The following is a 25244-nucleotide window of genomic DNA, read 5'->3' as shown; positions in this document are numbered from 1 at the left end:
CAGAGATTCCATCTCAGTTTCAATCAGATCTGATGCTATGGCCAAATCCAAAACTCTTGAACCGCGTGTTCCTTCCACTACATCTTGCCTAAGAATTTGTCCCTCAAGAATTCTAGAAATCCATTCCATTACATGCAGTTTCCTCTTCCCAATTTATACTGCTGTAGTTAAAATTTCCCATAACAATCATTATTTTTGTACTTGCAAAAAAGGCAACTCAACTGCCTAAACATCTGCTCTTTACCCTCTATGCTCCCTAGCTTATAGCAATACCTAAATATCCCGCCCACCTCACCATATGCTTTCAAAACTTTTTGCCATTGTCCTCCAAATCCTCCACTCTGAGAGGACATAACTTATCACTTATCATAAGCAGTACTCCAGCACCACATTTGCCCTTCATATCCTGCTGAAAAATATTTTACCTTGCTCTTCCATTCCTGTCAGTATATCATCTTCCGTCAACCATGTCTCAGTGATCCCAATAAACATTGGACAGGCTAAGGCTATCAGTGTCACTAATTCATTTCCTTTATTTCAGATACTCCTGGCATTAGCATAAAGAATATTCAATGCATTGTCACAATTCCTATACCTATCATTATTTCCTCAAGACTCCACTGGATTCAGCATTACATGATATATTTCCCCCTTCTTCTAAGCGACTATTCCCACAAGAAACCATCCCCTGCTACCATTCCATCCGAACAACTCTAGTTTCCCTTCATCAACATATTGACTTGTTCAGAGAACAACATTCTCTCCAAATACCTATATCCTTCCTTAACCAGACTCTAAGCATTCACATAATCCAAGCCTCTCTTCTGACATATTCTGACTATCATACTATTAATTATTGACACACTTCTTCTCAGCTCTGAATTATCATAGCTGGACAACATACTCTATATCTCCCTTCTCTCAGTCTTCTGTAAAACCTCAAGCATGAACCTCAGATCTCTCGCCACCTGATTCACACTGCCTCTCAAGTCATTTGTGACCACCATACAATCATCTCATCCACTCTTTCACCTCACTTAATTGCCAGAGTCACACTGTCTATCATTCCTCCAGGCAAACACTCCTCTAACATCCTATTCAAAACTACATAGTAACACACACTCTCTCTCTCTCTCTCTCTCTCTCCAACCAGAGGCAGAGATTCCATCTCAGTTTCAATCAGATCTTCTGATGCTATGAACAAATCCAAAACTCACAAGAGGCCACACCACAGATCATGGAATCTCCATACATCATAACTCTTACCACTGTTTCCTTCCTTGCTCACCTGCATCTCTCACTATCTCCTCTGATCTTCCATTTACTTGCCATCCTGTCATCTCTCATCCCGGTTCCTGTGCTGTTTTGTCTTCCTATCATTCCCTCTCTTTCACTGGTTCTATTCTCTTCCCTTTTATCATTCCCATAACTTTCTCTCTGTCACTTCTAATCTGATTTGCTTCACATTCATTGTTTCCAATATCCTAATCTAACTAACCATACACATGTAAACCACAGTAATTAAATTTTTAATAAGTAAATATTTTGTCTTAAGTATCTTAGGACATCATTGGTACGGTTTTCAAATAATACTGGGAATAACATACAGTTAGGGTTCATGCTTACAATGGAATCCCACTATGCCTGCAGTAGTGTGTTACAGAATTAAATTAAAATATATGTGATAAAAAAATAATAAATAAAAATAAATTAAATAAGATTAAAATAAAATAACACACAAAGTTATTTCACACAATTAAGGATGACAATTTCCCAGACTTTAGGGATAGTAAGAAAGTCATTAAGTTTAAATTGGGTCTGTGATATAGGGTTTTTTTTCCCCTTTTATATATGTTGAGTCTATACACAAGAAGTTGGTAGACCAATCTATAGTACTGTGTATGAGTTGGGAAAGAAGGTGCTTGTTCACATTAAATTTGAATGACTGTAGATTTTATTCCCTAGGGAACACATCATGAGGAAGACTTTTCCATAGTATAGCGGTTGCAGGGAGGAAGGAGGAGGAGAAGAAGAAAATTGCTCTGTGGGTTTCAAGGTGCACTGTGTAAGGATGCTGAGTAGCAGCTGCATGTGTTACAATGAGCTTAATACTAAGTAGGGGAATTATTGATGCTATTTCAGATGAATATTTTCCATGGAAATATTTGTAGAAGACACATAGTGCAGAGGCCAATCATCTGTGTGAAAGTGGGGGGAGTGAGTTGGTAAGAGATAGGTCATTAATAAGTCTGATTGCTCTCCTCTGTATGGAGGCGAGCAATTTGAGGAAGCTTTTGGGAATCCACCCAATATGTGGGAACAGTATTCGATGGTTGGATGGATTTGTGATTTGTATAAGGTTAATAGCTGTTCAGGGGTGAAGTAACATCTTGAGCGAAAGAGAAATCCTAGTTTTTAAGCTGAGAATGCAATGGTTGTTACATGTTTATGCCAGCAGAGGCTTGATGTCAGGGTAATTCCAAGAAGAGAAATCTCACATTGTCTGGAAATTTGGGTATTGTCAAAAATAAAACTGGGAGAAACTGGTTCTTTTTTATGAGAAATAAGACAGTACTAGGTTTTATTTGCATTGAAATTAACTAGGTTATCTGAACCCCATTGGAGGATGGCTTGGAGGTCTGAATTAAGGGCAGTGGTGGTGGCTGATCTGTAGGTTGAGGTAAGTTGTGTGGAGTAAGGGTTATCAAAAGAAAGGGAGGAGTGCAATGTGCTGTCATCTGCAAAACTGTGTATTAGGTTGGAGGTAAGATGAAGCAGGTCATTGATATACATAGTAGGAATCCCAGCATTACCTGAATGGTGAGAGGATAAGGAGTCATTCACCACCACCACACATACATAGTGAGCATCCAGACAGAAAGCTGGCAATCCAATTACAGAGGTCTTGAGATAGACCAAACGATGGCAGCTTGTTTAGTAAGCCCTTGTGCCAGACCAGGTCAAATGTGTTGGAAATATCAAGTCCAACCACTTGAGATTCACCAAACTTCTCCATGGCATATTTGACCAGAGATGGGTGACATATGTGAGCAGATCTCCTGTTGATCAGCAGTGACGGAATCCATAGTGGCAGTCATTTATTAGACAGGTAGCTTCAAGGTAGTGTAGGAGTTGGGAATTGATGTTTTTCCATTACTTTAGACAGGACTGGGGCAGTGATTTGTTGCCCTTTTTGGAAATGGGTTGAATATAGGCCAATTTCCAGGCTGTGGAAGATACCAGTGGAGTAAGACAGTATATATAAGCACGCAAACCTTCAGAACAATTGGAGGAATGCCATCAGGGCCAGGAGACTTTTTTATGTCTAATTTAGACAGTGTTTTGCTGATATCTTTCTGGCAAAAGGATATGGTGGACATTGTATGTTGGACATCTGGAATGGCTGGGGGACATTTGCCATTGTCGATTGTGCATGCATTGGAGGCAAAGTGTGATTAACCAGGAGATTAACCTTTTCTGTAGGAGACGATGCAATGGAGCCATCTGGATATGATAGAGGTGGGAATAGTGTTGGGAAGAAGTTACCGCTGATTGCTTTGGTGAGAGACCAAAAGGCTTGGCTGCCATTTGGACAGGCTGCTAATTTCCTGCCTTTTTGCTCTTTCGAACTCTGTTTTGAAAGCATTGATTGTTTTTTTGCATTTATTTCAGGCTTGGGTATAAGCTCTAAAGTAGGATGGGGTTCTGGATATGAGCCAGTGATGGTATGTTTAGTTGTTTATTTGTACTGCCTTGGCACATCTTTTGGAAAACCAGGGTTTAGTTAGGGAATGGCAGGTCAGAGTACTGTGGGGAATGTATGATTCTATCCCAGTGAGGATTACTTTGGTTGTAAGTTCAATGCATGTGCTTGGGTTGGAAGGTTGGAAGCAATAGTCTAACTATGTGGATGAAGAGAAGTTGCAGAGGCTGTCCCACTTGGCACTGTTATAATGCCAAACTACTCTTGTATGGGAGTGGCTGTGTAAGTGTTGTTGTATGGGGGAGGAGCTGAGCACTAGATTGTGGTCAGAACTGTCCAGCAGGCCCTCTACATTCACTGTGTATTTGGAAGGATCACTGGTCAGGAAGAGGTCTAGGGTGTTTGGAGAGTGGTTTGGGTTATCAGGTATTCTGGTTGGCATCTGAACGAGTTGTGTAAGGTCATTAGTGATGGCAAATGTTTCGGCATCTCTGCCTGCAAGATCTGTACAGCTGGAGGAGGAAAGCCAGTTGGTATTGTGGACATTAAAATCCCCTAAGAGGATGATTTTGATGTTGGGAAAGTGGGACTGGAGAAAGTCAATTTTCAGGGAGGAAATTAAAGAGTGCAGAGTGGTTGGTTGCATTTGAGGAGCAATAGAGACAGCATATGAATTTGATTGTGTTGGGTAGGAATATTTTCATCCAGAGAAGATCAAAGTTGGGTGATTCTAGGTTCGGTGCTCTCTGGCAAGGTATGTTAGAACGGATGTATGCACAGACGCCACTCTTGGGTCGAAAGAGTATGTAGTTCAGATGAATAGTGCTGGAGGGAGGTGAGATCTGAGTTTCTGCCAGAAAGAGCAGGTGGGGTTTGGTAAAGTGGATTTGTAGGGTTTTGTGAGTCACATGTTTGACTACAGGGGTCCTGCACGTTTCCTATACAGTGCCTGCATACTGGTCACCATGGTGGCTGCTAGTGGCGTCACTTGGTTTTTGTACTAATTTAACTTGTCTGTAGTCAATGGTCCAACTGTAGTCACCATTTTGACGTTTTTCTGCAAGTTGTCTTCGAAGATGGTGTCCTTGTTCCCTTTGTGCAAATGATAAATATGGTCGAACATGTATGCACGACTGGGGACAAGTGTCTTTGAACTTGTTGCTGATCACTGCTATTAGTTTTGATGTGCTTGTCGGCGTGTCACAAGTCACTTTTACGAGGTGTGGAAAGTTCGTTCCGTCCTTGCTTTTGTTTATGGGCCCGAAACGATGATATCTGACATTATTTTTAGGGTCAATATTGCATTCTTCAGCTAGTTTGATGTCTTCTTTTAGTGCTTTTCCGTTTTCTTTTGGAAAGTTCAAAATGATGGCATTGAATTTTTTGTTTTTGGTCTCCATCAAGTTGTGCACCATTGCTGCCATTATTTCATGGAGTTCATTCGCGGGGAGCGGTAAACTTCGTTGCGCTGCTGATCGTCAGTTGATTCGAGCATTGTTTCTAGTGTGCGTATTTTGGAGAAAAGAGTTTCGTTAACAGTGACGTGTTGTTCGAGGCTTTCTATTTGTTTGCCTAAGTTCAGGAGCTGTTTTACAGACTGGAGGCATAGCAAACAGAAATAAGGCTGGTTAAGGTCGATATATATCTTGTGTGCTATTTTGTCCATTTTTGCACAGGAAGTGTGTAACCAGTGGCAGCAGAACTCACACATTATACCTTTTTTTCTGGTTTAATGCACTAAAAGTACTTACAGTTTGTGCTGAGGTTATCTGCTTCTTGGTACCTGCTGTTAAGATTTCCTTTTGGTGTTTAATTTGAATGGAAAACTCTTGCAGTAGAAATAAAATGCTGGAGCACTAGTTTATAGTACTCACAGATGCCACCTGACAGTCCACTTCATGGGCTGCAGCACTTTCCAAGATACAAACCTCATGTTTATATCTTGATCTATGTAGAAGTTTGATGTTTTTCTATTGGATCCAATGGTTGGGTTTTCAACTACGAGTTGTGCAAGGCCAGATTTGTGCAGTTTGATGTTCAGAGATGCATTTATTAATAGATCTCCCTGTCTGTCCGTAGTAAGACATCTTACAGGAACATGGACCTTCGTAAACACCAAGTAGCATCAAAGGCGAGAGTTTTTCTTTAGGATAAGGTAGCAAATTATAGATCTGGTTGATTGGTTTGTAGGTAGCAGCAAGTTTGTCATTCTTCATAATTTTCATTCGGAGACGCCTTTGACATACGGTATGGGAATTCTACAAGCTTGTTCTTGTCTAGGTTGATGTGTGGGGAAGTGACTGATGATTTTTTGAATAATTTTTGGATTATATCCATTTAGTATGGCTGTATTTTTGATGATTTCCAATTTTTGGTTTGAAGATTCTTCAGAGGAGCAAAATCTGAGTGCTCTGGTTACTAATGATTTAATGATGCCATATTTTTGAGATGGATGGTGAGCAGATGAATTGTGAATGTAACGATCTGGAAATGTTGGCTTATGATAGACAGAAGTGGAGATGGAACCATCTTGTTTTCATTGGATGCATCTCCACTTCTGTCTATCATAAGTCGACATTTTCAGGTCGTTTTATCTATTAGTAAATGCATCTCTGAACATGATGACCATATCTGTCTTATCAAACCACACAAATCTGGCATCTCACAACATGAAGCTGAAAACCCAAACCATAGGATCCAATAGAAAAACACCAAACTTCTACATAGATAATAAAATAAACATGAGCGTTTGTATAAGGAAAGTGCTGAAGCCCTACGTCATAGACCCAATTTAAACCATAATAACGTTCTTACTATCCCTAAAGTCTGGGAAATTGTCATCCTTAATTGTGTAAAATAAATTTATGTATGTTATTTTAATCTAATTTATTTTATTTTATTTATTTATTATTTTTTATCAGATATATTTTAATTTAATTCTATAACACGCTACTGCACGCATAGTGGGATTCCACTGTAAGCATGCACCTAACTTTGTTATTCCTAGCGTAATAATATCTATCTTTTAATTTTAATATTATTGATATTATTTTGTTATTTATTATTATTTAACATTGGACTGCAGCTTTGTAATGTCTTTTTCTTATCAGTCGTAATACCGATGTAACGACGAGTTGATCATTGTTGCTTGAGCTAGTTCTTCATGCACAAAACTTGCAATTATTCTTAATCCTTTTAGTCTATAGTTTTACCCCCCCCCCCCTTTCTCTCAAGGCCGTAGGTAAGCTATTTCACGTGCTTGAAGTGTAAACACGGGAAAAGCTTCTGGCTGGAATCAATTCCTTAATCTACCTTGCTGTATTTCTCTTGTATTGATCCTTAAAAATTTATTTTTCTTTACGACTACGCTATTAAAGATCGCGTAAAATAATTATTTTTCTTTCCCCTACATGCAAGAGAAACATTCAGCTAAGCACGAGAAATATCTCTTAAATTAACTCTAATTCAAGCAACTCCTAATTCATAATATCAGTCAGTCGTGGTTATCACCATTCTTTGGTCACACAGGTTCTATAGTTTTATGATTGGTAAAGCAAGATCAGGCAAGCTATTAACAAAACAAACATGTTTATTCATTTTAAAACAAATTAATTACAAAATTTAAACTGCACATATCAAGTGTCGGTTCAGCCTAATACAACTAGATAACAATGAAGACAATACAAATCACTTGTCTAATTCTCCATACGATCATTTAAGCATTTTCGCTAAAGCTTTAAGACAAAGACATCAAAATTTCACATAAATTTTCAGACCCGTGGATAGAGTTAAACACACTTTATGTTTACTCACACTAAAAACAGGAAAAAGTTAAAGCTTTTTAACCACATTCAATTTCTTTGCATTACACAACATTAGCAAATTCCTTAAAACTCTATATAATACTTATTCACATTCAAAGAGAAGTACGGCTTTCCAACTTCTGTAATACTTTCTTCGCTAATCGACAATAGAACCAATATACGTCGCTTAATTTTTGGAATCTAGGAATTAACACAAAACATCTTACTTACAATCTTGCCAGCTCATTACATATAGTCCTAGATCCTAAAGGTATACGGGCACGTTCAGCTTCTTCCAAAAAAAAAAAAAAAATTTCAATCGGGCTCTAGGTTACGGCAGCATTACTACTGCACACACACACACGTAGATCATCGAAAGAATCATACAGTAAGACATCTTGAAAAGTCTGTCTCCGCTGCTATCTAACTCCCGGCGAAGATGGGAGTTAGATAGCAGCCCTGAAAAAAGGCTTGGCACAGGAACAAAACTTCGAAGCGAGAGAGAGAGCCTCTCTGCCATTTATCCCCCCCCCCCTGACCTTGGTCCCCCGGATTTATTAGAGGGTTTTTCTCTGCCACCCACACTATCGTTGAGTTTTGGCGAGAAAACTCGTAATCCGGTGACCTTGTCGCAAGCCTATTTGACTAATCCGGTCTGAGCTTATTTTTTTTTCTTTATAATTGTAGTGGTTCTTATAAAATTATTCTAACAATTTGTTACCAAATTTAATACAGTAAAATTGAGTTAAACATTATTTTAATTACAAGTATTTTATGTAAATTTAATTTTCCATGTAATATCGACACAGAAAAATTTTACTTCTAATTTTTCTCTAAACGAGATTTTACAAAGACCTACTCTCCCTCAAAAAATTTTTTTCACAAAAAAAATTTTTCTTAACCCCTTGCTTGCACATTTTCCGGAGAAGACATGACTACATTTTTTTAATTCAGCATTTTTCTGTGTATTTCTATTGTCTGATCTCCTAGCCTTGGAGTCACTTTCATTTCTATACCCACAGTTGAGATATTTTGAGTAAAATCCCCCTTCTTGTGTTTAGTTCTCAAGCAGTATGCATTACGTCTCATCCTACTCCAATTTTTCCTAGGATTTCTAATATGGGCCTCCACAACACTTTGCCTGTTCCACATTGGTTGGTCATAAAATTTGATTATCCTTCTAGGATAATCAAATTTTATGACATGATTTTATCCTTCTAGGATAAAATCATGTTTATCTCGATTGTATTCTGATTACCTTCCCCTAAAAGCACTCCCTTCTCTTTCTGAGCTTGACGTTCGAGATATAGTAGGTCTCTAAGTGACTGTTCCCTTCAGATGATGAATATATTGAAAAATCAGTATGGTCAAATTGACAGTCTTCGTTATCTCTCTCTGTTCAGTAAGCTTGACCTTATTGTCATTCTGTTGTTCTCTCTTGTCATGTGTTCTTCCTACTCGATTCTTTAAAACACTGTTCTCCTTTCCTGAACGTTTGTTAGCCATTAGGAAAATCTAATTTCTAGAAAAATCGCAAGAGAACTTGTATTTCTCTAGAAAGTCAGTTCCCAAAATTATTTGTACGCTCGGGCAAGATGTCCTAGGGAGGACCAATAACTCTTGCCAGATATACAAATTAAACTCTGGTAAGTATAATTTAATTCTCACTTTCTTTGTCGCACATATCTCAGATGTTGAAATACCCAATAGTTTAATCAGTCTCTTCAGTTCAGTTATACCCTTCCATACACGGGATTTTATTCTTTAAAAATAACTTCCAGTTATGACAGAGGCCTGGGAAATGGTATCTAATAAAATGTCACAAGGTATTCCTTGAACCTTTCCCCCTTATGGTTATTTTTGACTTCCTTGGGTATTCTCTAATCTTGTTTTCTCTTTTCCACGGTCTGTTTGCATAACCCTGACGAGTATGCACAAAATTAGACTCATATCTAGCATTTCCGTTGGAGGGTCTCTTATTTCTAAAACAGTTGCGGGTCATGTGCCCATATTTGTTACAAGCAAAACATTTGGGAGGCTCCTTTCTGTTCTTTGCCTCATTATTCCCCTCTTTTTGAGGTGGAGTTAATTCAGAGGTCTTTGCTGTTAATTCCCCCAACTGCTTAATAACTGCATCAAGTCACTCCATCATAGGCTGTTGTAGCTTTTCTACTTCTTGTCTTATTATCGTTCTTAATTCCTCCATTAGTAGGTCTTAAGTCCTTCGGGATGGTTATCTCACTATCAGTTATTTGTTTAATGTTGAACGAATTTTCTCCTTCCTCCTCCTTTTCTTTACGATCTTAAATTTGCTTTCCCTTACCCTTGCTTGAGTCCTTCTCACACTCACTTTCACAAGAGGAATCATTTGCCTTTTTAATTACATTAATTTAGCTGTTAATAGAAGCGGGACGAATGTCTCCAAGCTTCTTTTCTCTCTCTCTCTCTCTCCTTCACAGCGAGGTAACATTCCTCAAGATTTGCGATTCTCTTTTGGAAAGCAGTCTCCTTCAGTTCTTCCTTGACTCCTAATCTAAATTGGTGGAATATCCCCCAGTCAAAGTGAGGTTTATCTTCCTTGGAGACACTTGGACTGTTTGCAATGGTCAGTAGTCTGTTGTAAAAATCTATCACACCTTCTTTCTCATCCTGCGCACACCTCTGCTACTTCCACAAGTTAGGGTCCAAGCTTTTTACTTTGGAGAACTGGGAAATTAAGGTTTCCTTAAACTTCATGTATTCCATGGTGTCTCTAAGTATTGGGGATGAATACAGGAAGTTCTTGGCCTTTCCAACCAGTGTTTGTTCCTAAGTAGAATTAACAGTTGGAAGTCTGACCACCTTCCAACCTTTCTTAGCTCTTCGGCGAGGCTAAAGAATGCTAATACATCGTCATTTTCATCACCAGAAAATTGCGGGATGACAAGTTGAGGGTTAATTGTATGGAAAAATTCTTTGTTGTCCATTTTGGCATTATTTGATTGGTCAATACTTGTAACTTCACGATCCATTATTATTTTACAAAAATTTTTTTTCAAATGGGGTGCTTAAGGGTCAAAGCTGTATAACTGAGAGGAGACCTCCACATAGCCTTTAAAGGAATGCGGAGAACCGACCAAGGCTTCTGCCCTAATGTCCAATCCTCACCTTCTCGTGGGGCACCCTGTTGGGTATCTACTTGGATACTGAACGAACGAGGATGGGCTGGCAATTTGGGATTTAGCCGACCGAATTGTATTCTTATTGGTTAACCCAAAATAAAAAATGATGGCACAACATGACAAAATTTCATGCCGGCTGGGGCGTCGCCCGGTTAAACAAGGCCCCCCCCGTTGTTTTCGCCAGGGAACCAGGGTGAACAGCGAAAAGTCAGCTACTGGAACAAATCTGAAAACAAACCCCAACTCAACATCACCAGAGTTAAAGATCGGTACTATCAACGTAAGAAGCCTGAATGACAAAGAAATGGAGCTAGCTGAAGAATTAGATAAGTACCAGATCGACATAATAGAGGTGACTGAAACAAAAAAGACCAAAACTGGTGAGATCTTTCTGAGCAATAAATACAAAATGTTATATTCAGGCAATGACAATCAAGGAAAAGAAGGAGTAGCCATAGTATTCAACACAAAATACGAGGCTAATCTTCTTGAATGGCAGTCAGTCTCAAGTAGAGTAATGTGGGCAAATATGAGAATGGGGAACTGGACAATGAGACTTATTTGTGCCTATGGTTCCACAGAAGGCTCTACTAAGGTAGAAGTGGAGGAATTTTTTGAGGCTTTAGAAAAAGCAACTGACATAATGAAAAATGAAAAGTTGGTCCTTGTTGGGGATCTAAATAGCAGAGTAGGAAATGATTGTGAGACATACAAAAATATTTTGGGAAAATTTGGAGAAAAGAGCAAAGCTAATAATAATGGCAAATATCTGTTGGATTTCTGCTCAGGACATGGACTGGTTATTACTAACACCATGTTCCAACATAAAAATGTGCACAAATTCACATGGAGAGAAGAGGCTAGGAATAAGAAAAGTCTCATTGACTATGTTATTGTTGATAGTGATGTTTTCTCCCTGGTGCAGGACACCAGAGTGTACAGAGGATTTGAAATTGGAAGTGATCACTATTTAGTCTTGAGCAAGATAAAATTGAATTTCATATTGAAAAGAATAACATTTAAGAAAGTTTTAAAGTGGATAAAAGTTGAGCAGCTCTCAGATGTGAACTGGAGACTAAAATACACAAAGATTATTGAAGAAAAAATGAAAGCGTTTGAGAACAGGATTCAAACCTTGGAGATTCAGTGGCAAACTCTGAAGGAAACATCGATTCTGCTAGAGAGGCATGTGGTGAGGATGTCTGCAAGGATAAAAAAAATCAGAACTCCTTGGTGGACACAGGAAGTTAAATAGGCAGTGAAGGAAAAGAAGTAAGCATATCAAAAGTTCCTGTCAAATAAGTCAGCTTGTGCTCTTAGAGAATACAGAGACAAATGCAAGAATGCTAAACACTGTGTAAAACTAGCTAAACAAAAGTCATGGGAGGACTTTGACAAGAATATAGAAAATAAATATCAAGAAGGTGGCAAAATATTCTGGAGGTTGTTGAAGAAGCTTAGGAATGGAGGAAAGAATGCTGTAAAAGAAGTTAAAGATGATAAAGGTGACATGAAAACGGGAAAAAAAGATATCCTTGAAGTATGGAGTAATTACTTTGAAAAACTGCTAAATGAAACAAGCAGTGATGACAGCACAGTGGTAAAAAACACTGTGCCAAGCATGCAGTCAGGAATACATATCCATACTTGAAGTAGAAAAAGCTATCATAGCTTGAAATGTGGAAAGGCAGCAGGAGTAGATGATATTCGACCACAAATGCTGAAGTATGGTGGTATAAGAGTCTTACAATGGCTGCACTGCATAGTTCAGAAAGCCTGTACAGAGGAACGAATTCCCGATGATTGGAGTAGAGCTCTCATGGTACCCATACATAAAAAGGGAAATAAAACTGCATGTGAGAATTACAGAGGTATTTCCCTACTGAGTGTTCCTGGCAAGATCTATGCAAGTATACTTGAGAAACGGTTGAGAAGAATTGTGGAAAAAAGCTTGGTGAAGAACAAGGTGGATTCAGGCCAAATAGAGGCTGTCAGGATCAGATTTTCACTTTGCGACAAATAGTCGAGAAAGCATGGGAATATAACAGGGATCTGTATTTAAGTTTTGTCAATTTGGAAAAGGCATATGACAAGGTGCCAAAAGAGAAGCTATTCAATATGCTACAGTTATTTGGTGTCAATGGGGCATTATATCAAGCAATACTTAGTCTTTATTTGAGTTGTAAGTCAGCAATTAGAATTGAAGGAAGTACAGGAAGATGGTTTAATGTTAAATCTGGTGTGAGACAAGGATGTACATTATCCTCTCTGTTGTTCATTATCTATATGGATCACATTATGAAGGAAAGTGGTATTAAACATGATATCAAAATTGGAGATGTTAATGTCAGCTCTTTGCTTTATGCAGATGATCTTATACTTCTAAATAAATCTGCTACAAGTCTGCAAGATTCTCTGACTAAATTGAATAGCTGTTGTAATAGATAGGGTATGAAGGTCAGCAATAAAAAGACATAGACAATGAAAATAGGCAGAATCATTGAAAATGTCAACTGTGTTGTGAATGGAGAACCTGTGGAACAAGTAAAACATTTCAGCTATTTAGGCACGATTTTTACTGAAGACGGTAAATTAAATATAGAAATAGACAACAGAATCAGCAAAGCTGGTATGGTGGGAAGTCAATTGAATAAATTCATATGGAATAAGAGAGAAATTAGTTGGAACACTAAATTAGCTGTATACAAGACAGTGTTCAAACCAGTTTTAATTTATGGATCTGAGAGCTGGGTCAGAAGTAAAAAACTTGACCAAAGACTAGAGACCACAGATATGAGAGTCCTGAGAAAGATTATAGGCGTGAACAGATGGCATCAATGGCAATATCATATTAAAAACGAGGATATTAGGAAAGAACTTGACATTGTCAGCATCCACGAATGCGTTAGCAGAGCTAATCTCAGGTGGTATGGTCACTTAAACAGAATGGGCAAGGAAAGATTAGCAAAACAAGTGTTCTCTGCCAGGTTGGCAGGAAAACGACCCAGAGGAAGACCAAGATATAGGTGGATTGATACGGTACAAAGTGCATTAGATGATAGAAATATAAGATCTGATAATGTAAAAAGTATTTTACCTTGGGTATAATAAATGTTAAAGATACCTAGGTATTTTAAACTTGGTTTTACTCCATTTCCCAAGTAAGCAAACAGACAAACAAGTCAAGTTTGCGCCTGCATGTAATGCAAGTCTAGCTGACCCTGCAGGTAGTGCAAGACCAAGATAACTCATGGTAAAAGTAGAATAAGCTCTGATCACTAATCTTAATATTTACCCATAATGGTCTTGCACTACCTACATGGTCAGCTAGACTTGCATTACGTGCAGGCGCAAACTTGACTTTTTTGTCTGTTTGCTTACTTGGGAAATGGAGTAAAACCAGGTTTAAAATACCTTGGTATCTTTAACATTTATTATACCCAAGGTAAAATACTTTCTACATTTATATCTCTTCCTGAGATTTTTATTTAATAAGGTTAAAACACCTTATGGTAACTTGTTCTGGTAAAATACTTATAAGCTCTGTAAAACTAAAATCTTGATATTCTAGCCTGGCTCCCACTGATGAGACCTCAATAAAGGTCGAAACCGGTCTGGGTAGTGGTCCCTTGCCTTTAATACAAAGCATCATACATCTCCTCCAGGAGATGTGCTTTGCATTATGGGTAAATATTAAGATTAGTGATCAGAGCTTATTCTACTTTTACTATGAGTTGCCTTGGTCTTGCACTACCTGCAGGGTCAGCTAGACTTGCATTACATGCAGGCACAAACTTGACTTTTTTGTCTGTTTGCTTACTTGGGAAATGGAGTAAAACCAGGTTTAAAATAGCTTGGTATCTTTAACATTTAAGATCTGATAATGTTGGGGTCTTGACAAGTAAGAGACCGATTTGGAGGAAAATTGTAGATAGGAAATTAATAATGATGTAATTTTTTTCATATAGTACTATCATATCCTGTACACCCCTTGAGAGTACATGGCAGGAATTTGATGATGATGATGATGAAGTTAAAAATTGTAACTGCCTGACCTGTTACTAAAACTGTCTCAAAAATCCACAATATTTTCTGTGTTATTAAGTGGATTTAAATCCTGTCTGAGCTTATTTTTTTTCTTTACAATTGTAGTGGTTCTTATAAAATTATTCTAACAATTTGTTACCAGATTTAATATAAAAGTGAATTGAACATTATTTTAGTAAGTATTTTATGTAAATTTAATTTCCCATGTAAAATCAACATAGAAAAATTTTACTTCTAATTTTTCTCTATATGAGATTTTACACTAGTGTTGTTTGAAAAACTGTACTGATGATGTCCTAAGATACTTAGGACGAAATATTTACTTATTAAAAATTTAATTACTGTGGTTTATGTACATATGGTTTGTTATGAATACTCCACAGGTTTCACTATATAATAGAATCTCCTAATCTCTTCTTCTTTCAGGATTCTTAACTCATTGCTCATACATTCCACTTCTTTCAGACCATCTCTCTCTCTCTCTCTCTTTCTCTCTCTGCAAGCTACGTACTCTCACTTGACATTCATCTTCCCAATGAACACCATCTTCCAAAACTACACCATTTTTACCTACTACATTACCAAAGTTTATATTCTCATTCACATGTCACTCGTTTTCCTCACCCTCGATCATGCTACTCATCTCTTCCAGTAAGTATTCACCCATTTCTGGTATAACACTGCTGATGTCCATTATGCTCATTTCTAAAGCATACAGTTCTTCCATTTTCGACATTTTATGCAGACATGAACTCCCTGGTCTCTCACCTGCAACATTTCTAACTGCTGGGATGTGTACATGCTGCAAGCACTACATACCCCAAAATCCCATAGTATGCTGTGTAAAATGTAATCCTTAAATGGCAGAGGACACAGAGATAAGCCATTGACTAACTGTACTCTATAATGCAACATAACAATGCATTATAATTATTCAACAGTCGAAGAAATGGAAGCAGAGTTTGACAATAGTTAGCCAGTAACTTTGACGGGGACAAGAAAGCAAAATTATCCAATTTCCCCTCAACTTTTTTTTTAAAAAGGCAAATCCCATCTATGAAAGCTGTAAACAATAGTACTGGATGGACTGGGGGTTGGACATAATACAGATCATCCTCCAGAGACTAAACATGGAATGTTTTTCAAGCCATTTTGGGTTTCTAATAAGCAAAACAATGGTCTCCCATGGGTGATGAAATTTATCTAAAGACATTCACAAACATCCATACTCACAATATGATTCAAACCCACAATCTATTGGTTGGAGAGTAGAAGTGCCATTCACTTGGCCAACTGGTCATGATGTGATTTTTATAGAATGTCAAATTCCTGCTTGGGAAAATTTTGAAATTGGTTGCTAATTTGCATGCAACCATTTCAAGCATTAGTATAGTCAGAAAAGAAAGAAAGATTTCAATGAGAACCTAATGAAATGTGTTTTATACTTTTCCTAACAGCTTTGGGATACTTCTTGAAAAATCAAGGCTTAAATAAGAACAATTTTTATTAAGAATGACAATGGGAAACGAACTACTGGAATACTTATAAAAAATGTTTCAGTGATGCATTTGGTAGAGACATTTGGATCACATGAATACAATCAACCAATGAAATACAAGTGCAGCTGGAAAAGGAAAGCCATTTGGAATTGTGAACATCAAAATCTCCAGGATGACTTTGCTATTAAAAAAGGGACTGAAGAAAAATCAACATTAGGAAAGGAAATTAAAAAAAAAAAATGGAATAGTCTGTGATATTAAATGAATGACACAGAAAAACAGATGAATTGGACAAAATAAAGCAGATTTTTTAGTCAAAGGAGATCAAAAAGGAAGAAATTATAAGTTGTACAATATTCTCTAATAGGAGATTATTATTATCAACAGACCTCCATGGAGTCAAGAGACTCATCATGGGAGATAACACTCTCACATGCACTGTTCCTGCACTTACCACATTCTCAGGCAATGCATTCCAATCACTCTCCATGCAACTTATACAGCTTCCATTAATTGGCCTCTCATTCTCCCTCTGTCTCCATTATATGAAAAATCTCATCCACATTAATCTGGTAATCACCCCCTTACCAACTGATATGTCCTCATGTCTCCCATCTTCTTTCTATCCAGCAGGCTCTGTAATTTTCATTCTCTCAAGCTGTTCTCATATTCCACATTCCAGAGACCAACTTAGTCAATATTGTCTGAATCCTTTTGAAAACCTGGTGACTAAATCTATATGCAGCCTGATCAAAGCCTTGTATAATAGAATCAAAACATTTGTACTTCTACACATCAGTGTTCTCTGCATCATTCCCATAATCTACTGTGTAATCCTCATAATTTTACCAAAATGTCCACAAAATTTCAAGTCTCTATCCACCATCACCCCAACATCTTTCATCTCTTCCGCCTCCTCGGAAGAGATGAAATATCCCCATCATTCCTATACTCTGCATCCTATCTTTGCTTCCCATATTTTAAAACCCTACACTCTGCAACATTAAACTGACATCCCCCCCCCCCACTCACCCATTCAGACAGTCCATTTAGGTTCTCTTGGAAAGCTACATCTGCATATATACACTGCTTGGAAAGAAGTCAGGACAAGGTGCATTGTGCCATGTAATGAGTCATGTGTTTATAACCAATACAAACTGGAGTAATATGATGCTCCTAAGTCACTGCAACTGTGTTGAAATGGCTGTGAGAAGGAGCCATCCCAGGTAATCAATCAATCAATGATACCATACTGAGAAGGAAGAGCAGGGAGTCAACTGCAACTGGACAACCAACCACATTCTCCACACATGACTGTAGGGCGCTACACAGGATAATATGTAAAAACTGCCATTCATCGACTGACGTGTCAAATGTGGAGTTCCAGGCATTGACTGGAACATGAATCTGCACAGAAACATTCCGAAACAAGGCTCACAACATGGGTTTCCATGGTAGGACTGCAATATGCAAGCCCCACATTACCTAAACCAACATGCAACATTGTCTGGTGGTGCAAACAGCATGTACAGTGGGATGTGGAAGCTTGTATTATAGAACAATGAATCAAACTACACCCTCTATCAAGCAAATGGATGGGTGTGGTGGATGCCTGGTGAACATCTCTTACCAGTGCATAACCCCAACTATGAAATTCGGAGGTGGCAGTGTGATTGTATGGGCCTGTTTTCCCTGGTTGGGCCTTGGACCTCTGTTTGTGGTACCATGAACACAGAGCTCTGAGAGGTATCTCAACATTCTGGATATTACAATGCTTCCTAATTTATGCCATTTCTATGGAAATGATCATCATCTCTTTCAGCAAGACAATGCACCTTAAGCACCACCTTAAGGCTGCTACTGTAACTGCATGGTTTGTGGACATGAAAGTCACCACACTTGATTGGCTTCCACAGAGCCCTAATCTCAACCTTATTGAACATCTGTGAGATGTTCAATAAGGAAAGGTCATTTTGAATGCTAAAACAACAATAGCATTCAAAATCTCTTTACTATGTAGGAAAAGTAACGTTTCTTTTCAATTTTCAAAATACACGGGTATCCTGTAAATGAAAGCATCTCATCTTCTGAATTAGTTCAGTAAAAAATAAATAAATATAACAACTGGATGAGTGGCTTATGTGTACAGAATAATAATGGAGGGTTAAAAAAATAAACATTCTTAAATTTGGTGCCTTTACTCCCTAACCACCGTATCACAGTTTTGTTAAAAATTAATATCCTGTCTACAGAGCCTGTAATATCTAAGCGAGGGGGGGGGGGAGAGACATTTTTGAAATAAACAGAAATTAGGGTGCTCATTAATCATTAAAACAACATATTAATTTCCCTTTATACAGAATAAAACGTATTATAAAAAGAAGCTAAATAAAATCTAATTAAATAAATAATACAGTAATACAGAAATGATATTTTCTAAAATATTTTTGTTTTGTATTCGCTTTTCATATACGAGGGTGGTCTGAAAAGTTCTCGCCTCGACCATAGATGGCAACACTATAGGCAAGGTTGTTGGTTTTTTTTTTTTTAAGTTGGTACATCTACCATAAGCATCCATGTGAAATTGCAAGTCATTATATCCAGTAGTTTGTTTTATACAGTTGTCTGAAGCAAAAGTGTTGCCAGGATCCCTTGAAATGGATAAAATTGAGTATCATGCAGTTATAAAATTCTTTGTAAAAGAGGGTTTAACGCCAAAAGAAATTCATTCAAAGTTCATAAAAGTTTATGGTCACTCTTTTCCTTCATTTTCGACAATTAAGAAATAGGCTGCTGAGTTTAAACATGGCCATACCAGCCTTGAAGATCATCCACGTGAAGGATGTCAAAAAAGTGTAACAACACCAGAAATCATTGATCAAGTGCACGATATGGTATTGGATAACTGGCAAGTCAAAAGTGTGTGAAATTGCTGAGACTATAGGCATTTCAAAAGAAAGTATAGGATATATTTTGCATGAAGTGCATATGAAAATGCTTTGCGCAAGATTGGTGCCGTGCTTGCTCACAGCAGATCAAAAATGTACTCGCATGAACATCTCTGAACAGTGCTTGGAATGTTTTAACAAAAATAAAAGTGATTTTGTGTGTTGATTTATTACTATGGATGAGACTTGGATTCACCATTACACACCAGAATCCAAACAGCAGTCAAAACAGTGGACAGAAGCCAGTTGTTCAGCACCAAAGAAGACAAAGTCGGTTCCTCAGCAGGAAAGGTCATGGCATCAGTGTTTTGGTAGCTAAAGGCATTTTGTTTATTAATTATCTTGAAAAGGGTAAAACAATAACCAGGGAATATTATTCCCATCTTTTAACCAGACTAGATGAAAAAATTCATGAGAAAAGATCTGGTTTGCAGAAGAAAAAAATCATCTTTCATCAGGACAATGCATCTGCCCACAAAGGTGTTTTGACAATGGGAAAATTAAGGAATCTGCATTATGAATTGTTGGAATATCCACTCTATTCCCCAGATTTGGCTCCCTCTGACTTCTATCTCTTCCCAAAACTAAAACTCTTCCTCACTGGTCAGCATTTTTCTTCGAATCAAGAGGTGATTGCAGCTGTAGAGGGGTATTTTGCAGATCTTACTGAGAACCACTACAGGGACAGGATAATGGCGCTGGAGCATTGCTGGAATAAATGTATTATTCTTAAGGGAGATTATGTTGAAAAATAAAAATAATTTTGAAATTATAAATTTGTTTTTTCATTGTTGGGCTGAAAATGTTTCAGACCACCCTCACACATGTATCATTACAATATTATTTCAATTTTCTTGAATCAAGAAAATTGAAATAATTTTCTTGAATTTTCTTGCGATGAATGAAATCTAAAATTCTAATAAAATTCTAAAAAGTGTAAAGATTAAAGTTTAGATAAAACTAATTTAAAATGCATCTATAAAGGATTAAATAAATTAATCTACTATAGGAATTTAAAAACATTGGATATATCTGATGAGTTGCCCTTGCAGACTATTAAAATTGTCAAAATAATGGCTGCACTCATTAAAATCTCGAGGGCTGTCTATTAAAAATGTTGAACGATGAAAATGGATAAACAATACCACACACACAGTAATATGATTCCTCAACAGGAAGGAATGTGTAAGATAAGTATGAACCTATGTGGAGCTGAGCAAGAACAATTTCATCTCTGCAAACCAGGTAAAGACTAGACTGCCAGAGTTTAATTTCAGGCTTAATGTGATATAGCTTAGTGTTCTCTCTATATTTCTATTCTATAATGTTTGCCACTGTGATATTAGTTTTTGTCTTATAATCTGTTTATAGTACATGCTGGGGGCACCCATACCGATGATGACTTTGCTGCAGTGTCTGCAGCCTCATTTCCCTTGATCTTAATGTGGCTTGGGATATAACACAGGCCCTCCCCTGCAGATTTTATGTAAGAGGTGTTGGATCTGAGAGAGCAACAGATGTCAGTGATATGCCAGAATTCTCAAAGTCTAGAGAGAGAACTTAATGCTTAATGAGCTGGCGTAAAATAATGCCCATTTGTAAATAATGTAATGGAAGCTGTACATATACAGCTCAACAGCGTATCACAACATTCAAGTGAGATTAGATATTATACTGCATGAAAAAGGAAGCAGCAGCAGATCCCACTAGAGATGGTTCTTGAACATTCTGTGTAGATCAGAAGAAAATCAAGATATTCTTCTGTGTTTGAGAGAGCTTCTATAAAACAGAGAGAGAGAGAAAAGGAGATGGAATGGTTCCCTAATCTGCACAAAGAGAAGCTACATGATGGAATGCGGCAGCTATACCAAGGTGGCAGTATGTTAAGAAGTGTTCATGTAATATTATCTACAGTAATGTCTAAGAGCATGTATTTGTTCATATATACACAGTCTAAATGACATATTTTTATAGTGTTCATCCAAATAAAAAAAAAATGAATTTATCGATTTTAAAAAGTTCCTAATGTCATTTACATGTCATTTAAAAAACAGCCGCCTTTAAGTAATCCCCCACCCCAACACACACACACACACACACTTGACTTTCTCCATGTTTCTATTTAAAGTATTGGGAATAAGGATTATTTTTTAATTCATTATACTTAAACAAGCAGTTTAATAATTTTATATTCAGATATTTTAACAATTTTCTACATTTTCTAAACACACGATGAGTATGCAAGATAGTGAATATCCAGTTAATGTTCTCCACTAGCTGGATGCCTGTTCTACTGGTTGATTTTAATCATCTTCCCAACATCATTATTTTGATAATATTCCATTCTTTGTTTTCATAAGTTACTTCAGATTAAGTTAAGGGATATTACATCCCATATCGTTTCTTAGCCGAATAAGAAACTTAAAGAGTTTCATGCCAAATACAGTAGAAACCATATAAAGTTCGGCGATTCCAAGCGTAAGCAAATACCTGGATACACAGCAACTGACCCTTAAGGTAGTGCAAGCTGAGGCAACTCATGTCAAAGGTGGAGCAAGCTCCGATCACTATTCTTGATATTTACCCATAATGCGAACTTAGCTCCTAGGAGCTGTATTACTGTTCGACATTATGAGAGAAGGTCACTACTCAGACCGGTTTCAACCTTTATTGAGGTCTCATCAGTGAGTAGGTAGACCTAGTTAATATCAAGTTTGTAGCGAACAGAACTTACAACCCTTCTAGGAGCTAAGTTCCCATTATGGGTAAATATCAAGAATAGTGATCGGACCTTGCTCCACCTTTGACATGAGTTGCCTCAGCTTGCACTATTAAGAGTCAGTTGCTGCATATCCAGGTATTTGCTTATGCTTGGAATCGCCGAACTTTATATAGTTTCTACTATATTCAGCATGAAACTCTTTGAGTTTCTTATTCGGCTAAGAAACGATATGGGATGTAATATCCCTTAACTTAAACAAGCCATATGTTGCCGAATTGAAGCCTTTGGCTCTTCATATATCTAATAATTTATTAGGACACCTCTCGGCAATACTCATAGAAGGGTTGTAAGTTCTGTTCGCTACAAACTTGATATTAACCAAGTCTACCTACTCACTGATGAGACCTCAATAAAGGTTGAAACCGGTCTGAGTAGTGACCTTCTCTCATAATGTCGAACAGTAATACAGCTCCTAGGAGCTAAGTTCACATTATGGATAAATATCAAGAATAGTGATCAGAGCTTGCTCCACCTTTGACATGAGTTGCCTCAGCTTGCACTACTTAAGGGTCAGTTGCTGCGTATCCAGGTATTTGCTTACGCTTGTAATTGCCGAACTTTATATGGTTTCTACTATATTCGGCATGAAACTCTTTGAGTTTCTTATTCAGCTAAGAAACGATATGGGATGTAATATCCCTTAACTTAAACAAGTCATATGTCGCCGAATTGAAGCTTCTTCATATATCTAATACTTCAGATTATATATTTCTTCAATATTTGAAGTCTGATAGATTTAACTCTTCCCAATTATTCTTCTAATATATATATATATTTTTAAATTTCCGTTTCACAATTTAGTCACATTTCAATTTCTTATAATGTCTGATGAAATTTCTGTCTGCTCTAATTTTCTAACTAGTATTATATAAACACATACAATATGTACATAATTACAAATACATACAATATGTAAATACTATGTAAAGTACCAGTACAAATAAATAAATTTAAAAACCAATACTCTCTTACCTTAGGCTGAATAACATGATACTCTATATGTGAAGGTACACTCTGCATCAAGAATGGATTGTGGTGGTAGTCTTTCATGGAATAATGGTCATTATTTTCTGGTAACTTTTTCCGATGTTGTTGTTTACTTTCATATACATTGTTAAATTTTTTGTCAAGAGCATTAGTGGATTTAACAGTATGTGCTTTAAAATTACCTGAAAATCTGATACTTGGTGCTTTTTCTATGTCCTCCACGATAATTCTGCAAAAGAACATATAACAGTAAGTTGACTGAGCCTTAGGTGTTGGTTAGAACATGTTTCAGAATTTTTTAGATAATTAACAATCTGTACTTAATAAACCTGCATTTATCTGTATTTAATAATGACATAGTTAATAAACCTTTGTTTATTACACCAACAACAATCATTTGGATTACATTCATACATCCATCTATGTTTTTATTTAATGGAAGAAACAGATGTCTAGGGATAATTAATTTTTCATTTGATTATTATTAGCTGGTATGAGGTGTGTCCAGAAAGTAAGGGCTGTTCAGAATTTACTACCAAATAAGATATGGGAGAGGGATTGTGCATGAGTGGCAGCATAAGTGACTCATTAAAAAGCTATTGACATTTTACTTTCCTCCCATTATCATTTTTTGTCTTCTATGAATAATTTATAATGAGTGTGTGATAAAAAAAATCCCACCAGTTGTGAAGTTCATAGTGTGATATGGTTTTTGTTATTGGAAAAACAATAGTGCTGCAGAAATTCACCGACAACAGTGTAAGATTTATGGGCTTAATGCAATGAGTGATTATAGAGTTAGGCAACGGTGTCATTTGTTTAAAGAAGGGTGTAACAAAGTTCACAGTGAAGAATGCAGTGGCTGGCAAAGTGCTGTGACAGACGATTTGGTGGAAATAGTGAACATTAAAATTCATGACTAAATAAACACACATAAAACCACAGTAATAGGTTTTTTAATGGATAAATATTTGCCATTCGCAATTACGGAACTTTATTTTGAATTCCCAGAAGTTTCATACTCAGTCATTCATGAAATTGTGAAAGAAAAGCTGGGGTATAAGAAACTGTGTTCCAGATGGGTCCCAAAAATGCTGACCTTTCTGTTTATGCATAAACAGAAAGGAGTAAAATCAGCTCAAAAAGTTTTGGAGCATTATGAAAATGAAAGAGATGAACTTCTTTTTTTTTATCATGATGAAACATGAATTTTGTGCACAAACATTGAGTCAAAACAACAATCAATGCAGTGGCACCATTAATAATCTCTGAAAGCAAAAAACTTCAAACAGGCACCAGCAGTCAAAAAGATGGCCACTGTCTTCAGCGACCGAAAAGGGATCTTGCTCATTGATTTTCTTCGGGTAGGATACAGTTAATTTTTGTGTTCACTGTTTCCCCAAAATTGTCTGTCATGACAGTTGCCTGGCAACTGTGCTCTTCATTGTGAACATTGTTGTGTCCTTATTTAAACACCACTGCCTAACCTATGGTCTTTACATTAGGCCCATAAACCTTACACAGTCATAGGTGAATTTCTGCAGCACTATTGTTTTCTACCAACAAAAACCATATCACACTACGACTTTGCAACTGGCAGGATTTTTTATCATAGCACTCATTATAAATTATTCATAGAAGACAATAAATTATAACAGAATAAAAGTAAAATGGTCAAGAGCTAGCTAATGAGTCACTGTATGCTACCAGCATGTGTGATGCCTCTTCCATATCTTATTTGGTGGTCAATTCAGAATGGACCTTACTTTCTGAATGTGCCTCATATTTTGTCCATGCACTTATAAAAATGTTTTAGTGATCTGGACAAAGTAGCAACTACTAATAACCAATAAAAAGTTAATTATTAACTTTCATCATTTGCTATGCATGTACACTAGAGACATATGCACAACACTGACAGAATATCTGTGATTCTGTGCTGAACTCAGAGACTGAGTTCAAAAAAAGTAACTCTGAAATCCTAAATGATACCCTTATGGGCATGGCAAGGGGATATCTTGGTCACTCTACTGACAATTTCATAGTGGTCTCCCAGATTTTTGGGAAAGTGAGGCAGCTATATTTCATTAGGTCAGAAGAACCATGGCTGTTGTGATTGTGCTTATTTGGAATTACAAGTTAAAGCAACTTATGCTATGAGGTCAGTGTATTATGAGTGTAAATTAAGTGTGTTGTTCTGGCAAGTTTGTCTGTTATGCATGATATAAACCCAAGTTTCCAGGAGGGTGAAACCCAGTTACATCCATATTAACCTGGCTAACTCAACTTAAGATTAAAAAAGGTCTTATAAATT

At 37.0% G+C, this 25244-nt stretch overlaps 1 protein-coding gene across 3 annotated transcripts in view; it reads right to left on the bottom strand.

The window, feature by feature from the left end:
* Positions 1–25244, bottom strand: part of LOC150106825 (uncharacterized) — a 325973-nt gene that overhangs the window by 213344 nt on the left and 87385 nt on the right. For 2 of the 3 annotated variants that reach the window (XM_090393339.1, XM_090393337.1), the window contains one exon: positions 22916–23159. In XM_090393339.1, the coding sequence (XP_090249465.1) occupies positions 22916–23159 (244 nt within the window). The remainder of the gene's footprint in view (positions 1–22915; positions 23160–25244) is intronic. The other variant, XM_090393340.1, reaches the window with a different exon arrangement.

Source organism: Typopeltis vanoorti, chromosome 5 (genome assembly GCF_054136105.1).
Source record: "Typopeltis vanoorti isolate ZY-2024b chromosome 5, IOZ_Tvanoo_1.0, whole genome shotgun sequence".
NCBI lineage: Eukaryota > Metazoa > Arthropoda > Arachnida > Uropygi > Thelyphonidae > Typopeltis > Typopeltis vanoorti.
The sequence above is the reverse complement of the archived record's forward strand: the minus strand, read 5'-3'. Positions and strand labels throughout refer to the sequence as shown.